The sequence below is a fragment of the Dromiciops gliroides genome, chromosome 5 (genome assembly GCF_019393635.1).
Source record: "Dromiciops gliroides isolate mDroGli1 chromosome 5, mDroGli1.pri, whole genome shotgun sequence".
In the NCBI taxonomy this organism is placed as follows: domain Eukaryota; kingdom Metazoa; phylum Chordata; class Mammalia; order Microbiotheria; family Microbiotheriidae; genus Dromiciops; species Dromiciops gliroides.
Window position 1 is genome coordinate 215,144,790 of NC_057865.1, and position 22,621 is coordinate 215,167,410.

A 22,621-nucleotide genomic window follows, 5' to 3' on the forward strand; every position below is an offset into this window, starting at 1 on the left:
ACCTATGCATTTGTGGAAGTATGTACCCCTAGTTGTACATGTGTACTGTTATTACTATTATTATCACTATTTGTTATTAACTAATTATTATTACTATTTCATCTTAGTAAATGCCTTTGTTTTGAGCTAATTGTGTCTCCTGATTAACTATTAAAGGTAATGCGCTGATGCAGGATGTGTAAGTTATGGTTTTAGGAGTGTTGAGCCATAGAGTGAGTACTTTTCACTTGAGATTTTTTTGGGGGGGCAGGGCAGGGCAATGAGGGTTGACTTGCCCAGGGTCACACAGCTAGTAAGTGTCAAGTGTCTGAAGCCAGATTTGAACTCATGTCCTCCTGAATCCAGAGCCAATGCTTTATCTACTGCACCACCTAGCTACCCCAAGTGAGTACTTTTACACTCAGAGTAGCTCCTCATTGCTAAATGGGGTTCTGCAATTGTCCCTTGGGGAACCCAAACTACAAATACACATTGTGGGATATAGTTTCCAGAAGGGGTGATACACTAGGAGCTCACAATTTTACCCTCCCTGTGTTTATTCCCCAGGCAAGTAGGTGGCAAGGTGGAAAACATGCCAGAAAGACTCATCTTCCTGAATTAAAACCTGGCTTCAATACTTACTAGCTGTGTGACCCTGGGCCAGTCACTTAACTCAGTTTGCCTCAATTTCCTCATCTGTAAAATAAGCTGGAGAAGGAAATGGCAAACCACTCCAGTATCTTTGCCAAGAAAACCCCAAATGGAGTCACAAAGAATAGGACATGACTGAACAAGTGTTTATCCCCTTTCACTTCAAGGAACACATGTTCCACTTTTGTACAGCTTTCATTGTTAGGAAGTTTTCCTTATGTTGAGCCAAAATTTGCCAGTTTCTGTGGATGGCACTACCATATGTCTGTTCACTCAACCCAGGGTTTAAATATTGGAGTCATCTTTAACATATTTACCACTTCCCCATAGAGAAGAGAGCCACCTTCCTTATCATCATGAGCAAAAGCTGCTTTCTAACTGCGCTCAACAGGAGCACAGATCTCTGAAGGTGGCAGTGTCCTCCCCCCACCCAGATCACTCCACTCACTGGTTCATCCTGACCAATTGCCAACCAAATGCCACTCATGAGACAAGTGGACCAGCCTAGCTCAAAAGATTAGAACCCTCAAGAAAGTGACAGGAGGCCATGTTTTCCATACAACTCAAACCATTACCACCTCCTGGGACACTTCTTTCCCTCAGAACTCAATGGAGACAGGTCAGAGATTCTGTACCCAAGGGCCTGGGCACTAGCAATGCTTCCAGCCTAGTTCCCTCAGCCATCATCCTTGGAAATAATCCCTGTGGAGATGCAGCCTGCCACATACATTGAAAACACAGAGAAGAAAGTTCTTGTTTCCAAAGTCCTTGGCAAGGTCAAGATACTTCAGTATCAGAAACCAGTATGATGACATCAGTGGAAATGACATCAAAGAGGCACAGCAGCATGACAGCAGCTTTGTTTCTGCACCCTACAGACCACGTTCCATCAGTTGTTGTTCTGGCACGTCTGATTCTTGGAGTTTTCTTGGGAAAGATACTGGAGTGGGTTGCTATTTCCAATCTTTCTTCTACCCTCAATACACCTGTCGAAATAATCTTCCTAAGGCAAAGGTCTGGCCATACCACTACTCTGCTCCCTATTGACCACATGACCTACTAATTATTTAGCATTTTATTTAAAGTCTTACGTGATCTGGTTCCTACCTACCTTTCAAGCTTTCCTGCCTTCTGTATCTGACCAGACTACTATTTCCCAAATTCAGCATCTTGCCTCTGTACATTTGTGTAGGCTTTCTTCCATACTGGGATTGCATTTTAGGACTTCCTCATAGTCATTTTTCAAAATCCTTATCTTCTTTTAAGGTTAATCTTAGGTGATTCTTTTTATATGAATCCTTCCCTGATTCTCCTAGACAAATGTGTTACTTCTCTTCCCAAACTATCCTGGAGCATATGGCATTTAAAATGATATGTGGTCACCTTATTACTGTCCCAAATTTTAGGGAACTTAACTGGGGTTTCTAATATATTGCTACTTATAAATTAGAAGCTTTAGCACCAGTTTTGGGCATTAATCATTTATTAAAGCACATTAAATAAAGTAATAAAATAAAGAGAGAACATGTGGTTCAGAAAGTTCAGAAAGCAGAGATAGAGCTCAATGTGGCCACCTCCTCCTCCAAGTCCCCTCCAAGAGAGCATGTGAAAGCATACTCACTACCTTCCAGTCCACAGGAGAGGCAGCCCTTCTACATTGCTCAAAGCTAATTAGCTAGCGTCATTCAAATCTATTGGTTTACTGAACTTGAGGGTGGTCCATGAGCAGAACATGCTGAGGTCAAAGTTCAGAGGACAGACTCTCTGAGGGGCAACGCTTTCAGGTAGGTGTGGGTTTGGTGGTTTTTTTTTTTTTTGGTGAGGCAATTGGGGTTAAGTGACTTGCCCAGGGTCACACAGCTAGTAAGTGTCAAGTGTCTGAGGCCAGATTTGAACTCAGGTCCTCCTGAATCCAGGGCTAGTGCTTTATCCACTGCGCCACCTAGCTGCCCCCAGGTAGGTGTGGTTTTAAGTGAGTTAACTTTAAGTGAGTTAATCAGCAAGGTCAATCTATATTTCCTTTGAAATTCTCCTGACTCTGGGCTGGCTTTAAGAAAGGTCAGGCAACTTTCCCAGTGGTGAAGATCTCCCTGTGGCAACATGCCTCTCGCAAAAGATCTCCTACACCCCTCTCCTGAGGAGGAGAAGTGGAAACACAAGAAGAAGCACCTGGTGCAGAGTCTGAACTCATATTTCATGGATGTAAAGTGCCTGGGCTGCTATAAAATCACCAGTCTTCAGTAATGTACAAACAATGGTTCTCTGTGTTGGATGCTCCACTGTACTTTGTCAGCCTACAGGAGAAACGGCAAGACTTACAGAAGGATGCTCCATCAGAAGGAAGCAGCACTAATGACTGAATCAAGATGAATGAGGAAGTGTAAAGAATAAGACAAATTTGGTACATAAAAAAAAAGAAAAAGAAAAAGAAAGGTCAGGCAAGACTCTCTGACCCCTTGAGTGGGGCCTCTGGGAGTTCCAAAATCCATTATTTTCTCACAAGCACTTTGTGAGAATAATCAACAAGCAACAAGCAACAAGCAACAATCTTTCTCTTATCTATATCACACTTTACCTTATGTTATATTTATTTCTCTGCGTGTAATATTCCTCCAAACCCACCCCTTGAAGGTAGAGACTGTGGAAATTAATATTTTATCCAGTATCTATGTGGGGTGTTGGTGTGTGTCAATTGAATTACCTACCCTACCTCGCATAAAGTAAATCACATGATACTCTGATACCTTTGTCTGGTAAGAACGCTTCTGTTGAATCAATGAACCAGTCAATCAAAAGCAGTGGACGAGGTATGAAAATTTCTTAGTCCATTTGAAAGGAGTGAAAACCATTAGATAAAATGAAATGAGCTACACAAGAAGTATAATGAGGTTGGCTGAAGCAGGGAGTGGAACCAAGATGGAAGCAATACAGCTGAACTTCCATTCACAGCTCCTCCAAATAGATCTACGAAACACACCACAGCAAATTCTGATTTGCTGTGAAATCCAGGAAATAAGTCACAGGAAAAAGTCATCTGGCCCAGGTTGGCAAAGGGGGACAGAGAGGGTCTGCAGACCCTGGGGACAGGGTCAAGGTGGGAGCACTTCAGCATCCAAGGAGAGGCTGTGAACTAACACAAAAGTAGACCCATACTGGGACATTGCAATGAGAACAGGTGCCAAGTGGCAGCTTTGTTGCCCATTACCCAATTCTGGTTCACAAATCCAGAGTGTAATGAGAAAGGGACACTCTCAAAGGCTAGTGTCATTACCTTTCACAGGGAGGGAGGCCCTAGGTGGTGTGCCAAAAAAAGAAGGAAATTCAGAAGCCAGCACCAGCAGTGGTGTGCCTCAGATGCCAAGCTCAGAGCAGAGTCCTGGTTCCAGCAACTAGCCTAACCCACAGAGAAATAACCAAGACAGGAAACCTAAACCAAAGGGATGCACAACAATTCTGCTACTTTGAACCAACAGAGCTTTCCAGCTGACTGATGGGGCAGAGTCTCTCAGAAAACTACAATTGCATAGACCCAAACCAAAGTCAGGAACTTGGAGGGCTCAGACCAGAGAGTAGATGGTGGAGGTAGAGCAGCAATCAGACTTTTTCTTCAATCAGACTCCTTTGGGAGCACTTCAAGTTTTCAGATCCCTAGTCTGTCTGTGAGATCTTGGAATTATACAACACTCAATACCCGAAGAAAACCAACAAATCTAGTGCAGAACTTCCTTCCAGAAGTATGGTGGGTTTAGCCTTAAAATCAAGTCCAAAGTGAGTAAGTAGAGCAGAAAAATTAGCAAACAAAAAAGAACCCCATCATGATCAGTTATTATGGTGGCAGGGATGCTCAGGACACAAATCCAGAAGAAGAGAATGACCCCAAAACATCTACAAGCAAACAAACAAAACATCTCAGAGAAAATCACAGCTTGGGCACAAACTCAACTAGAATTCCTGGAAGAGATGAAGTAAGAACTTTTTAAAAAGAGTTTAATAATGATGTTATAAATGGAATGAGAGTACACAAAGAAAACTATTAGAAAAGAAATTAGAACTGTGGAGGAAAGAATTGAAAAGGGAATTGATAGCTTGGCACAAAAGATATAAAACCACTTGAGCAAAAAACTCCCTGAAAATTCAAATGGACTAAATAGAAGCCAATGACTTCATGAGGCAACAAGAAATATTAAAACAAAATCAAGGGGCAGCTAGGTGGTGCAGTGGATAGAGCACTGGCCCTGGATTCAGGAGGACCTGAGTTCAAATCTGGCCTCAGACACACTTACTAGCTGTGTGACCCTGGGCAAGTCACTTAACCCCAATTGCCTCACCAAAAAAAAAAAAAAAGAAAGAAAAAGAAAAAAAGAAAGTCAAAAGGCTTTGGAGATTGCAGATTGGCTGAAGCAACTTAGTCATACCCTGGGCATCTTGTATAAAATAATAGCCAATTCAGAACCCAGGCATTCAAGAGCAAACTAGCTCAGTGGTAGCAGCAGACCCAGCCACTTCCTTGAGATGAAACTATTTTGAGGTAGAGAAGAGTTTCTGTTGCCTTCTCTTGACCAGAGGATGACCTTGTGAACTTTAATAGGTTAGGAGATTATAGGCTTCCGAGCAGGGTCCTAAATGTGTCCCCAGAACATCTTCATTGGGAACCAAGGCAAATTAGACACATAGGGGAAAGAGTTTCTGAACCTTACAAGGAACCCACCAGAAATCTGCACCATGCTTAAGGGAAATTTCTTGAGGGCCCCATTAAGGAGAGATAAGGACTTCCAGCAGAAGTTCTCCTAGGGATTTATTTCCTTTATTCTAAGTTTAAGCTTGCCTTTCCTAGATTCTTTGTGCACTTGTGGGACCAAGTTCCCTAGGTTTTAAAGGATGTTTTGTACCAATTATTCTTACCTCTTTCTAAAAGTTAATTAAGTCTAATTGATATCAATTAATGGGGGAAGCACAGAAGTGGGGACTCATGACTTATAGTACTAAAAAGTCACTCAACTATCAAGAGGAGAAGAGGTAGCTGGTCATTTGGGACACCATCTGTTAGCCCAGAGCCTTCACCACATCTAGCACAGTGCCTTGTACATAGAATATGGTTAATTGAATTTTATTGAATTGAATTTGGGTTCCACTTCTGATATTCTTGGCTTTGTGTCATCTGTGAATTTATTATTCACCACTATCCATCTACATGTATTTTGTGCCCAAGCCAAACTGGTGTCAGACATGAGGACTGTATGTGACATATTATATGTATACCATGAGATACTTGGAGTGCCGTGGTAATGGTAGCAGTCCAAACTGGCTCATGTGCTACCTCCCTTAAGCCCAAAGAAAGACAGGGTGTCATTATCTGCCACCAAGCACCTAGCCTTGCCAGAGTTTCTCTGTAGTCTCTTCTCCCCAAACTGTAAGATGGGTATAATAATAGCACCTACCTCACAGGATTGTAAAGTATTTAGCACAATGCCTGGCACATAGTAGATGCTTGATAAATGCCTATCTGCTTCCCCTCTTACTGCCCACCCCCCCAGGTTTCAATGTCCTTTCTGGCCACCAGAGGGTAGCAGTCAGCCTGCTCCAACACAGAAGCAACTTCTTGTCTGTCCTTTGTTCCCAAAGAGGACTGTGACATTGGGGTGATGTCATGACTTGTGCTGAATTGAATTTTAAGTGAGAGAGAGCTGTGCAAGGTCACCTCTCCTCCAGAGACATCTGGGTCCAATGGCAACTGGAAATGGTCCTGGGTATATTTTTTTAAAGGCAATTGGGGTTAAGTGACTTGCCCAGCGTCACACAGCTACCAAGCATCCAAAGTGAGATTTTAACTCGAGTCCTCCCAACTTCAGGGCCAGTGCTCTATCCACTGCACTGCCTAGCTGCCCAAAGAAGCAACTAGTACCTATAGCTGACTCTGGCTGAGTATATCATCAATAAATATTTATTAAAGGCCTACTATATTTCAGGTATTATGCTAAGCACTGGAAGCATATTACACACACAAACTAGATTCAGCACTAATATAGGAGATGATGTTTATCATTTCAGTTCTGCCTTACTCTTCATGACCCTATTTGGGGTTTTCTTTTTCCTTTCTTTCTTTCTTTTTTATTTTAGTAGGGCAATGGGGGTTAAGTGGCTTGCCCAGAGTCACACAGCTAGTAAGTGTCAAGTCTCTGAGACCAGATTTGAGTTCAGGTACTACTGAATCCAGGGCCAGTGCTTTATCCACTGCACCACCTAGCTGCCCCCATTGGGGGTTTTCTTGGCAAAGATATTGGGGTTTTGGGGGTTTTTTGGGGGGGTTGCAGGGCAATGGGGGTTAAGTGACTTGCCTAGGGTCACACAGCTAGTGTCAAGTATCTGAGGCTGGGTCTGAACTCAAATACTCCTGAATCCAGGGCCAGTGCTTTATCCACTGTGCCACCTGGCTGCCCCTTGGCAAAGATATTGGAGTGGTTTGCCATTTCCTTTTCCAGCTCATTTTCCAATGAGGAAACTGAGGTAAACAGGGTTAAGTGGCTTGCCCAGCATCACACAGCTAATTAGTATCTGAGGTCAGATTTAAACTTAAGAAGATGAGTCTTCCTGACTCCAGGTCCAGCAATCTATCCACTGAACCACCTAGCTGATGGAGATGATGTGGAATATCACTCAAAAAATATTAAGCATAGGAAATTTATTACTCTAGAGCCCCAAACCCAATATAGAATCAACTCTTTTAGCCTAAAAACACTTCCTCCCTCCCATCCCCACACATTCACAGGACATGAGAACGCAAGATGGTGTTGACAAATAGTTAATTGAACATAGGAAGGAGAAACCATTAAGCACTATTACATGGAGCCTTCTACCTCCAACCATCTCCTAAAACTCTTCCCACTTAGCCTCCAAATTCTTCAGATATGTCTGGGGAATCCCCAAATTGTGCTCACAGAAAATCTTGGAAAGGTAATAGAAGGAAAGGGTTGGGGGCAGCTAGGTGCAGTGGATAAAGCACTGGCCCTGGATTCAGGAGGACCTGAGTTCAAATCCAGCCTCAGACACTTGACACTTATTAGCTGTGTGAACCCGGGCAAGTCTCTTAACCCTCATTGCCCTGCAAAAAAATAAAAAAATTTTTTAAATTAAAAAAAAAGGAAAGGGTTAGTTATCCAGGATCCATACTCTAGGCCACAAAGTATAAACAAGGAAAGTCAAGGGAATCAAAGGGAAGGATATTGGTCTCCTCACCTCTAGCTACCTATGAGTTTTGATAACTGATATCCTTGGAACCTCTTGGCAATCCCCAATCTTGGAGTCACAAAGCTCATGACATAGAATCCAGGAAGTCTCTTTCAAGGACAACAGGAAGAGAGGCCCAGATCTGTGAGTCCATGCAAAGGTCACTTCCCTGTGTTCTCATAATGTTTCTCTTCCATTTTGAAGGAACACTCTCCCAGACTCTTAGAGAGAGAAAAATGGCCACCATCAGAAGTCAGACTCCTGGTAATCAGGGGAAGACTGAGACACTGCATCACTACTCACTCTCTTTGAATCCTCATCATTATCTGGCCCCAAGTATAAAATAATGATAATTCCAATAGACAAGAGGGGATAGTGTAGATGAAAATTACACTAAACAACTCACTATTCCTTAAACTCATTGTACTTTCCCATACTACTTCCTAGAATGTCCTCCTTCTCAACCACAACCTATGGAAATCTGAGCAGTATTTCTACATCTAGCTCAAATATTAACTCTTCCAAAAAAAACTTCTTGATCACCCCCTGACCAGAATAATCTCTCTTCCACTAACTTTGTTTAGCAATGTGTTCATACTTCTGTAATTCATGGCCCAGGAGCTCCTGAGGATCTGGACTCACTTGACCAGGTTTGATCCTGGGGGCTGACTCCAAGATGGGAATTTTCTCTCTAGTTCTTGTCTCCACATGAATGCAACCTACACCACTCATCATGTATTCCTTGGTACTGCTATCATCTCTTCACGTATATCCTATCTTCCCTACAAGACTAAAGTCCTACATAGCTAAGAATCATATCTTATTTATCTCTGGATCCTCCTACAGCACCCTGCACACAGTGGGATCAATATTTGTTTAGCCATTAAATGAATGATAAATATGTCTCCTCTCAGACATGACTGAACAACAAAAATATATTTGGCATGTATAAGAGACTGCAGAAGCTAAGAGCCCAGAGAGCTTGGACTGTTATCTGGGTCAAAACTTTATTTCCAGTGATCTAGGGTTTAAAAGACATTGTATTGATTAGATTGTAACCTTGACAAAACACTTCAATTCTCTAGGTTAAGCCTCATGTGCAAAGTGGAGAATAGATCTCTAATGTTCTTTCTAGTTCCAAGTCAAGATCTATGATCTCCTGGTGAGGTGTGGGTGTCAGGGAGGGGCACAGGTGCACAAGTGTATCTCCTACCAACCCCTTCCTTTATCTCTAGACATACACACTCTAAACACTTACTTGCTTCTTCCTTATACAGAATTTCTTGGATCTGCCTCTTCCATACACACTTACTCCACTCCCCCAATCCTGTAGTGACCCCCAGACTTTTCCATGTACCTGTGTCCATCACCTTGCTTGGAACACCTGTGCATGTTCTCTCTTACCTACATACCTGAGACTACCTGACATGGAGAAGTTCTATGGTTCTTGCTAAGGGGAGGGAGCCACAGAATCAGTGGATGGAGAGAAATCAGGCTCCCCTGGCCCTGAAATAGCAGTCCTTGCTGTTTCAACTATGGGCCAGTGCCACATTAACCAGAGGCTCCTCTGCCCTTAAAGCTCAGCCCTACTCCCCTTCTCTACAGCCTCCAGCACCAGCTCCTGTTTTGCGTAAACAGCCCATAAGCCCATGAGCTGTGTGTGGGGGTGGGGAGGGGGAGGGTGCAGGGTGAGGGGGTGACTGCGGCATTTATCCTGTCTCTGGCCAGCCAGCAGACAGAGCTGGATTTAGATTTAGATTCAAAAGTCATTTTCTCAGCAGGGAGTCTCCAGTCTCCCACCCACAGAGCCCCTACAGGGCCATTCAGAGACATGACTCTCCCAGCACCCCCCCAAACCCCAGCAGTGACTCCTCCCCTGACTCCCTCTTTTCCTTTCCCTAGCATCAACCACTGATTCTAGCCACACACAAGGAAGAGATATGATTGGGTAACTGGAACTTCTTGTCCCTCTCAGCCATTCCATAATCAAAAAGCTAGACATCATTAAAAATGCAACAAACAGAGAAGCATGGGAAGAAATATATCAACCGATGCAACATGAAGAATGAAGAACTAGGAAAAATAATATAATAATATAAATGGAAAGAACAACAAAAACCGAAACAACAATAATAATAATGACTAAGCTTGGCCCCAAAGATGAAATATAAGATTGTACCTCTTCCCCTCCTTTGAAGAGGTAGGTGTGAATCACTGTATATACTATCAGACAACTTGACATTTTGATTAGTTTTACTCAACTGCTCTGGGTGGGAGATGCGCAGAAGGGAATGTTTTGCAAAGGTGATGCAAAAACAAAATATATCCCTTTTTTTAAACTAAAGACATACTGGTCCTCTTTTTCCTTATCTCTTGCTTTTCTCCTATGTCTTACTCTTTATACCCTTTTGTATTCCACCCAACTTCTCTCCTTTCTATTTCCTTATACCACTTCATTCTTTCCATTCCCTGATTTTTCTGGTTTTAATCAATTAAGAAAATAAGAACCGGGGGAAGCTAGATGGAGCAGTGGATAAAGCACTTGGATTCAAGAGTAAAGAGTTCAAATCTGACCTCAGACACTTGACACTTACTAGCTGTGTGACCCTGGGCAAGTCACTTAACCCCAATAGCCCAGCAAAAAAAAAAAAAGAAGAAGAAAAGAAAAAGAAAATAAGAACAGGATGAGGGTGGTGTTAGAAAAGGACAATAAATAATATTTCCAGGGATTTTGTATATGTCTCTAGGCCTCAGTTTCTTTATTTGTAAGAAGAAAGGATTGGGGGCAGCTAGGTGGCACAGTGGATAGAGCACCAGCCCTAGAGTCGGGAGGACCTGGGTTCAAATCCGGCCTCAGACACTTGACACTTACTAGCTGTGTGACTCTGGGCAAGTCACTTAACCCCAATTGCCTCACCCCCCCCCCAAAAAAAAAGAAGAAGAAGAAGAAAGAAGAAAGGATTGGACCAGAAGACATATAAGATACCTTCTGACTCTAAATATCTGAGCCTCTAATCCTAAAATTAAGACCCTAAGAACTTTGGAAAAGTTGGATATGATAGAGCTATGATAGTTACTAAATAGGAACAGAAAAAAGTTGTGTATTTCTCACCTTTACAAAAATTGGCTATAGTTGGGGGCATAAAAACCTTGCAAAATGCAGAGAAACAGAGAAGTTAAATACATTTTTATTGACCACAATGCAATAGAGTGATATTAAACAGAGAAGTTTTAATGAAAGGATTAAAAATTAATTGTTGGCTAAATGATTTAATTCTACATATTTTTTAAAAAAGAATCTTTCCAGGAGGCCTGTGGAGAAACTTCAATGTCTCCAGAAAGAAGAGACTCAAGAGGAGAGCCTGAGTCCTTAGGAAGATTTCTGCAATCATAGAGTTGTGTTCACCCTACTTAGTTGAGTTTAGTACAGCTCTGAACAGTTCCTGGGGTCTCAGATTTCCCCAGTAGAGACTGTTACCCTTCCCCTAACCTCTTGGGCTGACTTGTATAATAGGGCCTCTAGCTAGAAGCACTAAGACAACTCCCTTGCAGGATATGCTCTGGAGCAGATTGAGCAAAGTACAGCCATTCACGGAGATTAAAAATGTCAGTCTCTTACAGTGCCACCCTCCCCTTCCCCCAATTCCCTCCCTATCCCAACTCCCAACTCCCTTCCTACCCCAAACCAAGGGTTTTTTAAGTATTTGGAGAAATAATTTAGACCCTATCAAGTGATAGCAACTTTTCATTTCCTAACACCAGCAAAGTTGAATAAAAACCAGGATGGGGGCAGCTAGGTGGCACAGTGGATAGAGCACCAGTCCTGGAGTCAGGAGGACCTGAGTTCAAATCCAACCTCAGACATTTAACAATTACTAGCTGTGTGACCCTGGGCAAGTCACTCAATCCCAACTGCCTCACCAAAAAAATAAACAAAAAACCAGGATGTCCAAGTCCAAGATTGGAATAAGGGTAGGGGGAATGATCCTTCAGGGATCAGAGCCTTTGTTTTGTTGTTATCATTGTTTCAATTGATTTCCCACACTAGATATAACAGTTGTCTCCCTTTAGGAACCTAAAAAGAAATTGGTGAGATCACCCTACCTCAACAGAGACCTATTACTTTTCCATCAAAGAGGGACAATGAGGACCAGAACAATTGTGGGGTTGGTTTTTTGTCCCTTGGCCACTCCACTCTATCCTTGCCCCTCTCCCCAGTCAACTCCAGGTTTCAGTCTTCCCACTCCTTCACTCCTCCTCAGTGGTTGGGACCTGGGGAAGGTGGGGTTATAACCCACCTTCTAGATAATTTGAGACTAAAATCATAAATAGCTTGAAAGGGGGACAGAGGACTTGGGGCCTGGAGTGGAGCCAGTAGAACAGGATAGTAAGGGTGTGAGAAGGAAGGCACCCTAGGTGAGTCCTCGAGCTAGGCAGAGAGAGACTAGTCAAAGTTCCTGCATTTGCTCAGGCCAGCTGCTAAATTTACCCAAGCTGACTCAGCCCAAATGCCCGGAATGGGGATGGGGGATAAGGACACTGAAAGCACTGGGCAGAGCCAGGGTGAGAGGAATAAGTTAAGAGCAGGGGATAGGAGTGCAAAGGTGCAAAGACAGATGGAGTTTTAATCAGAACAGAGCTGCAAGTTTCCCCCAGTGCACTCCTACCCCCTACCTTTCATCCATCAAGCTGCCTATTACATGATTCTGGACTCAGTCCAGTGCCTAGTGCTTAGTGCCTGTGCCTGGTACATAGAAGACACTTAATAATCAATGTTTATTGATTGAATTTGGCTAGAGTGAGTGGGACTCTGTTGGGAAAGGGGCAGCAGTTCAGAGACTGAGAAAAGGAGCCAAAGTCTAGAGGAGTCATGGGGGCAGATGAGTATATCACCCTCCATAGGAATCCCCTATTCTGAGTTGCTGTTCTTTCCTCTCAGTAGCAAGGATAATGTGGGGATACCTCCCTGAAAAAACCTGGGGAAGCTGACCTGGTTGGGCAGGGGGAGGGCTGAGAGGATGCAGAAGAATAAGGCAGCTAGGCAGGAAAGCAGATAGAGTGAAGGGCCTGGAGTCAGGAAGTCTCATCTTCTCAAGTTCAAATCCAGCCTCAGACACTTCTTAGCTGTGTGACCCTGGGCAAGTCACTTAACCTGTTTGCCTCAGTTTCCTCATCTGTAAAATGAGCAGGAGAAGGAAGTGGCAAACCACTTAGTATCTATGCCAAGAAAATCCCAAATGACGTTATAAAGAGTCAGATAAGACTGAAATGACTGAACAAAAACAGAAGAGTGATAGCTCATAGTTATATGGCTAGCATTATTCCCATTTTGTTACTAAGGAAACAGCCTCAGAAAGATGTAGTGATTTGTCCAAGGGCTTACAGAGTCAGTGAGAGGCAGAATCACATTATGTCAGAATTAGAAGGGCTCTATGGGATAGGAAGGCACCCTAAAATACATTCAGTTCAAATGCCTCACTTTACCAATGAGGGAACAGAAGCCCAGAGAAGTGAAATAACTTGCTCCAGTCACACAGGACTTGAACCCGGGTCCTCTGACTAGAAGACTTTCCATTATATATACCACTGACCTCAGAGACCCTTTACTTCAGTCCTCTTCCTTTACAGATATAAATTCAGTCCTCAAAAGATTAAATTACTTGTCTAAGGTCACTCAAATAGATGTGGGACCTAATCAATGAGAATGTTTCCTCCAAAGGTGCAAAATCAAAATTCATCCATGACTGTCCACCCTGTGCCCCTCTTGTCCATGTCTTCCCATATATTGACCAAAGAGGGTCAATGGACTGAGGACCTTCCTCTTTCTCTTGATAGCATGAGAATACCAGTCAAACAGATGGGCTGTTCCCAGCAACTGGGGGTCCAGTGGATAGAGCACTGAATCTGGAATCAGAAAAACTTGAATTCAAATCCAACAAAGATTCTTATCTGTGTGACTCTGCTCTTTAATTGCCTCCATTACCCCAACTACAACATGAGGACAATAGCACTTACCTCGAAGGGTTGCTGTGAGTATCAAATATGATAATATTTATAAAAGCTCAGAACAATGGCTGGCACATAGTAGGTACTATACAAATGTTTATTCCCTTCCCTAGTTATTTTCTTTTGTCACAACTTAAGAAGCCCATCTTCTTTTTTGATAATACATTTTTGGATTGTCATCATTTAAAGCTGTGGGATCTTAGAATAAAAGAGTCTGTGGTCACACGATTAGCAAATAACCGTCGGTATTTAAACTCCTCTTCTGTTCCACTCTAGTGCCTAGAGAAGTAGGCAGTGTGAACTAGTCAAGTAAAGATAGCAGGAATCTTACCAGCTTTGTGACCCTTCCCAGAACTCTACCCACCTGAGGGATCAGAGAGGAAATGAAACTGATGTCCAGGTACCAGCTTGGATTTTCTTCATTGGAATAGTTAGGGGAGGTTGGATTGAAGAGGGAATGGAAGGGTCTGAGGAGTTGGAAAGTTTCAGTCTAGCTTCCCCAATTATAGCTGGGCCAGTTCAATATATATTTGTTAATTGATTGGAGTCTTTGATGCCCCCTAACCTGACTGAATCCAGTTTAGGCTGTAATGAAATGTGATTCTTCAATACAAGTGTGCCCCCATGTGACCACATAGAATAATACAACTCAATTGACTGGCCAGTTTCAACCTAACCAATTACCTCCCTCTCCAGCTGCCCTAAAATGAACATGAGGGATTTAGGGATCACTCTCAAATTTCCTCCTGGCATGCAACCCCATCATGGGAGGAATATGGTAACCACAGATGAAGTGGAGAATTCAGCTAAGAGAAGGGGGAAGTATGGAGGCTACAGATTAGGGCATTAGCCATGTGGGGCCCAAATTGATTCAAGCACAAGTTCTCTAACACAGGATTCCCCATTCAACCCAATGCTGCCTTGTTAGCCTATCACACCATACTCTGTCCATTTCCTTTTCAGCTTTTAGCAGCTAAGATCAGTGTCACTGATAGCCCCAATCCAGCCATCCCTGCTCTATTCTGTGCAGTCGTCATCGCACAGCCATTTTGCTTACTGGGGCAAGAAATCTCCACTTCTTCATTCCCTGTTTCTTTAGAGTGTAAAATCATACTTCCAGTCATGCACATTTACAACCTTGGAATCCTCCTGCACCCCTCACTCTCCCTCACTCCCTCACATATCCATTCTGTTGCAAAATCTTGGCCATTTTATCTCCACAACTCTCAGTCAACCCAAGTTCTCCACTCACAAATCTACCATCTTCATTCAGCCCTTCATCACCTTTCAGCTTTCTAATGGCTCTGCCTGCCTCAAGAATCTCCCTTCTCCAGCTTCAAGAGCCTCAGTAGTGAAATTCCTAAAGCATTAATCTTACCACATTATCCCCTCTGCTTTAAACCATCATTGATCCCCTATCAATCAACCAACCAACATTTATTAAACATCTACTCTGTGCTAGGTGTTGGAGATACAAAGACAAAAATTTCTTCAAGGAATATTCTATTGAGGAGGAAATAAGCATTTATTAATCACATACTATGTGCTAAGCACTTTACAAATATCTCATTTGATCCTTACATCAACCCTGTGAGGTAGGCGACTGTGGCAGAGGTTAAGTCACACAGCTAGGAAGGTCTCAGGCCAAATTAGAAGTGTGGTCTTTTTTATTTCAGTCCTAGTACTCTTACTCACTCTCTCTCTCTCTCTCTCTCTCTCTCTCTCTCTCTCTCTCTCTCTCTTACTCTTTCTTTCTCCACTATAACAGATGAACTATATAAATCAGATAAACTATACACACGTCTGTCTATCTATCTATTTATCTATCTACATAGGGGAGTGGCTGGGAGGATTCGAAAAGGCCATATGTAGGAAGTAGAATCTGGGCTGAGCATTGAAGGAATCTAATGAGTGGAGGAAAAGAGGGAGAACATTTCAGGCACAGGATAACAAGCTCTAAACCCAGAAAAGACTCCAGAAGCCAGATAGTTCAACACCTTCATTTTATGGATGAGGAAACTGAGGCCTAAGGAAGTGAGGTGACTTCCCCAAGGTCACAGAAGTAGCAGCAGAGGTAGGATTAGAATTCATGATCTATGACTCCAGAGCCACTGGACTTGGCCAAATCCTTGCAAAGGCACAAAGATGGGATAGGAACTTGGATGGACCTCAGAGTGTGTGAAGGTGTGGGTCTGGAAAGGTAGTCTGGAGCCAGGTAGTGAAGGATTTGAAATACTAAACAGGGGAGCCACTGATGCTTCTGGAGCATGGGGGAACTATAACATGTGCTTAAGGAAAAATACCTTGGATTGTTTGATTAGCTGCCTATTGCCTCTCGTTGTTGTTTGTTCTTCGTTTCCAAAGAGGACCAAGGGACGATGTCTTGGTTCTTTCATGTTGGATTTAAGTCAGGGAGAGTTGCACGAAGTCATTAGCCTTGCTCTTCCAGAGTCCAGTGGCCTGACAAAAGTCAAGGTGACCCTTGATGGCCTGGGATGCATTGGATGACCTTGGTGTCTTCGATGTCTGACCAAACTCTAAAAGTTCCATATGACCTGCTTTAGCTACTGTAAGAGCAAATTATTCTCATCTGCCCATTCTACCAGGGGAATAGTTCACAGGCTTGGAGTAGACACCCACTCACCCCCTCAACTCACAGTTGGGTTTGTTACCCTCCACTTCTACTCTATTGCCTCTAGGATCAAATTCAAACTCCTCTGTCTGGATTTAAAGTTGTTCACAATCTGGCTCCAACCTCCCCTTCTTGACTGATCTCTCATTACTCCACTTCACATCGGTTAGGTGGAGCTAAACTATCTCCATACATAGCATTCCATCTCCCACCTTCCACAATTTTGGTAGGTTAGCTCCCATACCTGAAACAGACTCCTTCCTTAGCTTTGTCTCTTGGGGTAGCAACATTCAGCTCAAGGACCAGGTCCTACATATGCCTTTCCTTCCTCAAAAACGATCATAATAATATAGACATAGACATACACAGTATACATACACTATATATACATATATGTTATCTACTAATGTGTGTATATATAATCATTGCCACACCACTCCCATTCCATACTATAAGCTCAGTGAGGGTAGGGACTGGTCAATTTTTTTCTCTGTATCCCCAGCACCTAGCACCAGTGCCTGGTACATAATAGTTATTTAATATATGCTTATTGGTTGGTTGATTCTTGGAGCTTATCAGGTTTTGGGATTCTCCCAGTTGAGAATAAGGTGTGTGAAAGGGAGTTCTCCCCAGGTGCTTTTTTTTTGGAGAGTGAGAAGTCTCTTTGCCCATTGCCCCTTTCTGAATAAAAATGAATCAAGTTAGTGTGGTGGTCCTGGCTTACTGATTTGAATCCTTCCCTCCTTCTTTCAGCCTTTATTTCCTTTCAGGAGCCTCTTTTAAAAAAAAGACACCAACAAACCAATCCACTATGGAATGCTTCAAGACCGTACCTTCATAGCCTCCCTAGTCCCTTTCTCATTTCTTCCCCTCCCCTTTAATTAGTCCTCAATCCTAATACCCTCTCTAATAGACATCACCCCTGCTGTTATTATCCCTCTCTCAATTGCCTAGCTGATCCCTGCTTAGGCTTCCCTATCCAATTATGACCCTTTTGTATCCTATAGTATCAGTCTTTTCAAAATACACTGAGCCATCCAGAGAAAAAAAACAACCTTTAACTCCTGAGAACTGTGTATGTTTAAATTGAAAACCTAGGTAGAAAATGATAATGGTCTCCAAATATTTGAAAGGTTGTCGTGTTGAAGAGAGTTTAGACTTATTCTGTGTGGTCCTAGAGAAAAAATTAAAAGCAAAAAGGCTGAAGTCACAAGGAGGCAAATTGAGGATTGAGGCAAGGAAAACCTTCCTAAAGATTAGGATGATCTAAAAGCATCGTTGACAGTCTCCAGAAGGAAGTGTCTGCCCCTCACTCGGTATTGAAGGAAAGGCTTAAAGACTTAAAGACTACTGTTAGGGGATGTTATTGAGGTCATTCTTGGTCAAGAGTAAACTAGGAGGGGCAGCTAGGTGGCGCAGTGGATAGAGCACTGGCCCTGGATTCAGGAGGACCTGAGTTCAAATCCAGCCTCAGACACTTGACACTAGCTGTGTGACCCTGGGCAAGTCACTTAACCCCAATTGCCTCACCAAAAAAAAAAAAAGTAAACTAGGTAGCTTCAGAAGACCTTTTCAACTCTTTTTTTTCAACTTTTCAATTCTTTGATTTTTATGTGAGAAAACAATAGATGATGTCAATACTGAAGCGATGTGGGAATTCCTTGAGGCACACAGTAATTTTGATAGGGTTTCAGTTAAAAACAACAATAAACCAACAACCACTGGGCTTTTTTTTTTCTAAGCCCTTTAATTGAGATTGGTACGGAATTAGTCCAGACATAATATGATTCCATTTCCCCCACTTCTCATTCAAAAACGAAAACCGTAAAAGCTCCAATGCTATTCCTCTGGTTTCACGGCAAGGACCTCCCGGTCAGGGTACATGTAGGGATGGGGTTATAGAAGAAGAAAGTGAGAAGAGGTGAGAGAATTCTAAGGGGACGGTGAGGGGGAGCCATGGAGGGCGGGGCCAAGTACGAGGTCCGGGAATCTATGGCTGGGGGTGCCCCCCTCCCTGCTTTCCCTGAGCGGAGCCCTCGGCCCGGAATAGCGCCTCCTCGGTCTGGCAGATCACATCCAGGATCTCCCGGATACAGTCTCTCAGCTCCCCGGCCCTGCGCCCGGCCTCTCCCCGGCCTCCTGGGGTGCCAGGGGTATCTAGCCCCCCAGGCAGGCTTTGCTCAGGATGCCTGGAGGCACCCGAGACCTCTGTGTCGCTCCCTTCCGAGGAGCAGCTCGGGGCACCACACTCTGGGGCTTCATCCGAGTCCGAGTCCGGAGCTGTATGGCGGCGGATGCGGGATACGGCCTCGCGCAGCGCCCCGGCATAAGGCCCTGGGTCCCGCACCCAGCCGCGGCCCGCGGGGCGCTGGACCCTCGCCGCCGGCTCCGAACTCTGGACGCCATCCGCGCACCTCACAGCTGTTCCACTGGGTCCGCCAGGGTCCGAGCTACACTGAACGGCAGACGTCCCCAGGTCCAGCTCCTTGATTGGAAGCCCCAGGATGCGGGAGGCGCGCTCCTCCAGGGAGGGGTCCTCCGGCTCCCCGGCCTCAGCACTCTCACCCCATGCATCGGAGCAGCCTTTGTTGGACTGATGGGAGAGCCGGCTACTCTGCAGCAGCTTTTGGCATGGGGAGGGGAAGGCTTGCCCCTCCTCTCCCTCATCTTTTCGGGCCTTCTGGAAGGCCGGGGAGTCCCCCCCATCCCGTGGTCCCGGGGAAGGCAAAAACTGCACGTGTTGGATTTGAGGGGTCGGGATGAACTGGGCCCGAATCACAACGCACGTGGCGTCAATGACAAACACTCCGTTTTCCCCAGCAGAACTACGGGGGCTGCGGGGGACAGTATGAGCTCGATGGGTCTCTTGCCAGTCGGTTGGAAACTCGGAAGGCCTCTGGGACCCACCCCTCTCCCCCGGGGACTCTTTCTCTTTTGGGCCTCCAGGGGCCCAGGGTCTAGGAAGGGTTTGGCTGTGCTGGGGTGGCTGGTCTCTAGGGGAAGGACCCCAGGCCTTGCGAGAGCAGTTCTGCTCTCCTGCTTGTTCCCCTTCGGAGGTGTCCCTGAGAGGGAGCTTGGTTCTGGGGGTCGTTTGGGGGGTGTCGGAGGGGACTGTTTCTGCTTTCGTGCTCTGGTTGGCCCCAGGCTGTGAAAAGCTCTCGCTGCAGCTGCTATTGAAACCCACGGGAGAGACCCCAGGAACCTTGTCTGTAGTCTTCCCTCCAAGCCCGAGCCCTCCATAACCTGGAAACCCACCCATGGTGCCCCGGCCCTGCCGAATCCCCCAAGCCCCTAGGACGTCGCGGTAGATCCGCGGATCCAGCCTCTTCTTGGGGCGCTCCTCTCCCTCTTTTCCTTCTAAAGCAGGAGCCGGAGCTAGTGGGGTGGGCAGCCGGGTAAGTTGCGGGGGCCGTTTGGCCCCCAAGGTCCGGTGGGGGCCATCATAAGAAGGCGGAGCCACGTAGGGTGGAGGCCGATCCCAGCGCCTCCTAGGGACCGGCCCGGCGGCGCCTCTCAAGAGCAGGTGGGCTTCATAACTGGGAGGCCCAGACGGCCGCCCCACCCGGGGCCCCGCTCGAGCTGCGGCCCGGGGCTCTCGCAGCGACTGCGCTGCTGGACGGGGCGGCCGGCCGGCTGCCCCAAGGTGCTCTGACAACCAAGGGACCTGACGGGCCTTAAGCTGGGCGGCCTTCGGGACACTCCCAGGATCGGGGCGGGGCCCACCTCTGCCCCGGGCTCGGCCCAGTGGACTCCGAGGTTCTGAACGGCAAACGCCTGGAGGGCTCCAACTTCGACCCCCACCTCCCTTGCGCCGCTTTCTCTCTGTTTCTTTGGTCTCACGCTCCTGAGAGGCCGCCTTCCTTTTCTCTTGCTCCCTGGGTCGGATCTCGGGTGGGTGCCCTGTTCCCCAGTTGGTTGCCTCCTGCAACACTCGGGGCACCCATGCCCGGCGAAGCAGTCGATCTGGGGGCTTCTGGCCCAGCCCATACCTGGGACAATAAGCAGGAACCCAGGTGAGCGGCCAGTGAAGCTGAGGGACAAGCAAAGGGAGCCGTGGGGGCAGTAAAGGGTAGCCATGAAGACTAATGGGGTGGGGTGCGGAAGGGTTATGGGGGGAATAAATATGAACTATTCTATTGTGGTGACCAGGTTCTCTGGGTAGCTTCACACACTGCCTCCTTGTCACACTTTTATCGTGTAAACCTCACACAATTTCCCCCTCTATATCAAATTCTTTCATCCAAGTCCATCTCTCGTTCTTCCCCTCCCCCGAGGTAACCTTAGACCCACCGGGTGTGGGGGAGTGGGAGTGCAGTGAGGCTTAAGCAGTTATCGTACAATCAGTGGTAAGTAGCGGAGAGGTCAGCACCTAAACTGCCCTTCCTTGGGCCCTTCTCCCAACCTGTTCTCCCAATTAAGCCCTCAGACTCACCTGTGGCTTGATAAGGTTCCTGGGCCCAAGGACCCCCGGTAGGGTCCATGGGCTGGTGAGCAGGGGCCCAACGACTGTAATGACAGGAGATGGTCTTCACTTCAATCACTAAGAGCTTGGACTTCTGTACCCACAAGCAGCCGGCAGACTCTCCATCATGGGGCTTTCTAGGGCTGCCTGGCCCCTCGGAGAATAACGGGCCATCCACCATCCTGTTCCACCCCAACCCCAACCCCCCACCCACCCACCCCAAGAGCCCCCTGCTAGCTTAGGAAGCTTGTACCCGCTGCTGAGCGGGCTCACAAGGACTGGGGGATTATATATACCCGAGCACACGTGTGTGTCTCTGTGCGTGTGTGTGTGTATGTATGTGTGCGTGCATGTGACACGGGCAGTTGTTCTGTGTTGCTACTTCTCCCACACAGCACACGGCGGTTCTCGGTTGCCGACCTGGACACTCCCCACTTCCATCCCTCCCCCCAAGCCCAAGCAGGACCAGTTGGAAAGTGGAGAGGATTCTTCAACTCCGTACTAAAGGTCATCTCCTCCTCCTCAGCCCTCAGTATTTCTCCCCCTACCCAACGTTACTGCCTTATTAACTCATTACTCTACAGTTAGTCTGGGTGCCCTGATACTTGGGTTCCATTTCTGGCTTTCCTTGACTCTAGCCTGCTTCTCCATTAAGGATAAGAAAATGTCCCTTGAAATTCAAGGTCTTCGCTCTCCACCCTCTGCCTGTTTCCATGGGTTTGGGGGCAGGGGAAAGGGAGGGGGCGGCCCCAAGACTCTGGGGGGCTATTTTTAGCGGTGGTGCGGGGTGCAGAAGATGAGTAACCCGCTTCTCAGCGGCAGAGGGAGGAGGCGGCGGTTGCTTCGTGCTCAGCTCAGAGCTGAGAGCTGCTGTTCCTAAGCTCTAAAGTGCCCACCCCCCGCCCCTTCCCACCCCCCGCTCCCCGCTCCCCTCTTTACTTCCTAGTGCCTTCGGGGAGACTAGGGTCCTGCTTTGCAGACCACACACCTTTCACCCTACACAGTTCTAGGTGTTCCAGGTGGAGGGAGGGAACCCAATGGCAGTCTCTTCCCCCACTAACCCAGAAGGTAGGGAAAGTCACTCCATATCATGCCCACACACAAATCTGGCAAGCCCTGAAGAGTAGGATGAGTTTCTGCACTTTAAGGAAAGAAAGATGGGTAGAATGGAAAAGCTTCCAGTTCTCTCTCAACCCATGTGCAACTAAGCAAAACCGAAGGACAAACAGAATGTTGAGGCTGTTTACATTTGCAGGCTCCCTCCCCTTCCCCCTTTTTGAATAAGCTTCCCCTGTTGCTACCTAGGATGTCCACCTGTCACTGGTCCCTCTTTTGGCTAAGATAACAAGAGCCAGGAGAGGTGTTTAATGCTCTCATGGTCCCTTCCCCCAGCACTATTACAGGTGGTTCCCAACTTTACCATGGCAATGTTAGTAACAGCACAGCCCACGCCAAACCCACCATGCAGAGACTTAGCAACCATGCATAGCAACCATGCTAGCAGCTCAAGGGGAGGTAGGGAAGGGTGTAGTTCCTGGGAAAGCACAGATAACATTCCTCCCTTAACAGTGAACCCCTGGAAGAAAGGAAAGACTAGTAGAGGACTACAGATGGGACTTCCAAAACTGTCCCCTTGACCCAAGAGGTCCCTTAGGGTTCAGGGTTGG

General features: G+C 45.9%; 1 protein-coding gene across 1 annotated transcript; it reads right to left on the reverse strand.

The window, feature by feature from the left end:
• Nucleotides 1-18,215: 18,215 nt before the first annotated feature.
• DDN (dendrin) lies at nt 18,216-21,151 on the reverse strand. The gene is given in 3 exon segments (XM_043969260.1): nt 18,216-20,481; nt 20,925-20,935; nt 20,938-21,151. Coding segments are annotated over 3 exon segments (2,208 nt in total). The 5' UTR covers nt 21,136-21,151; the 3' UTR covers nt 18,216-18,482.
• Nucleotides 21,152-22,621: the final 1,470 nt, after the last annotated feature.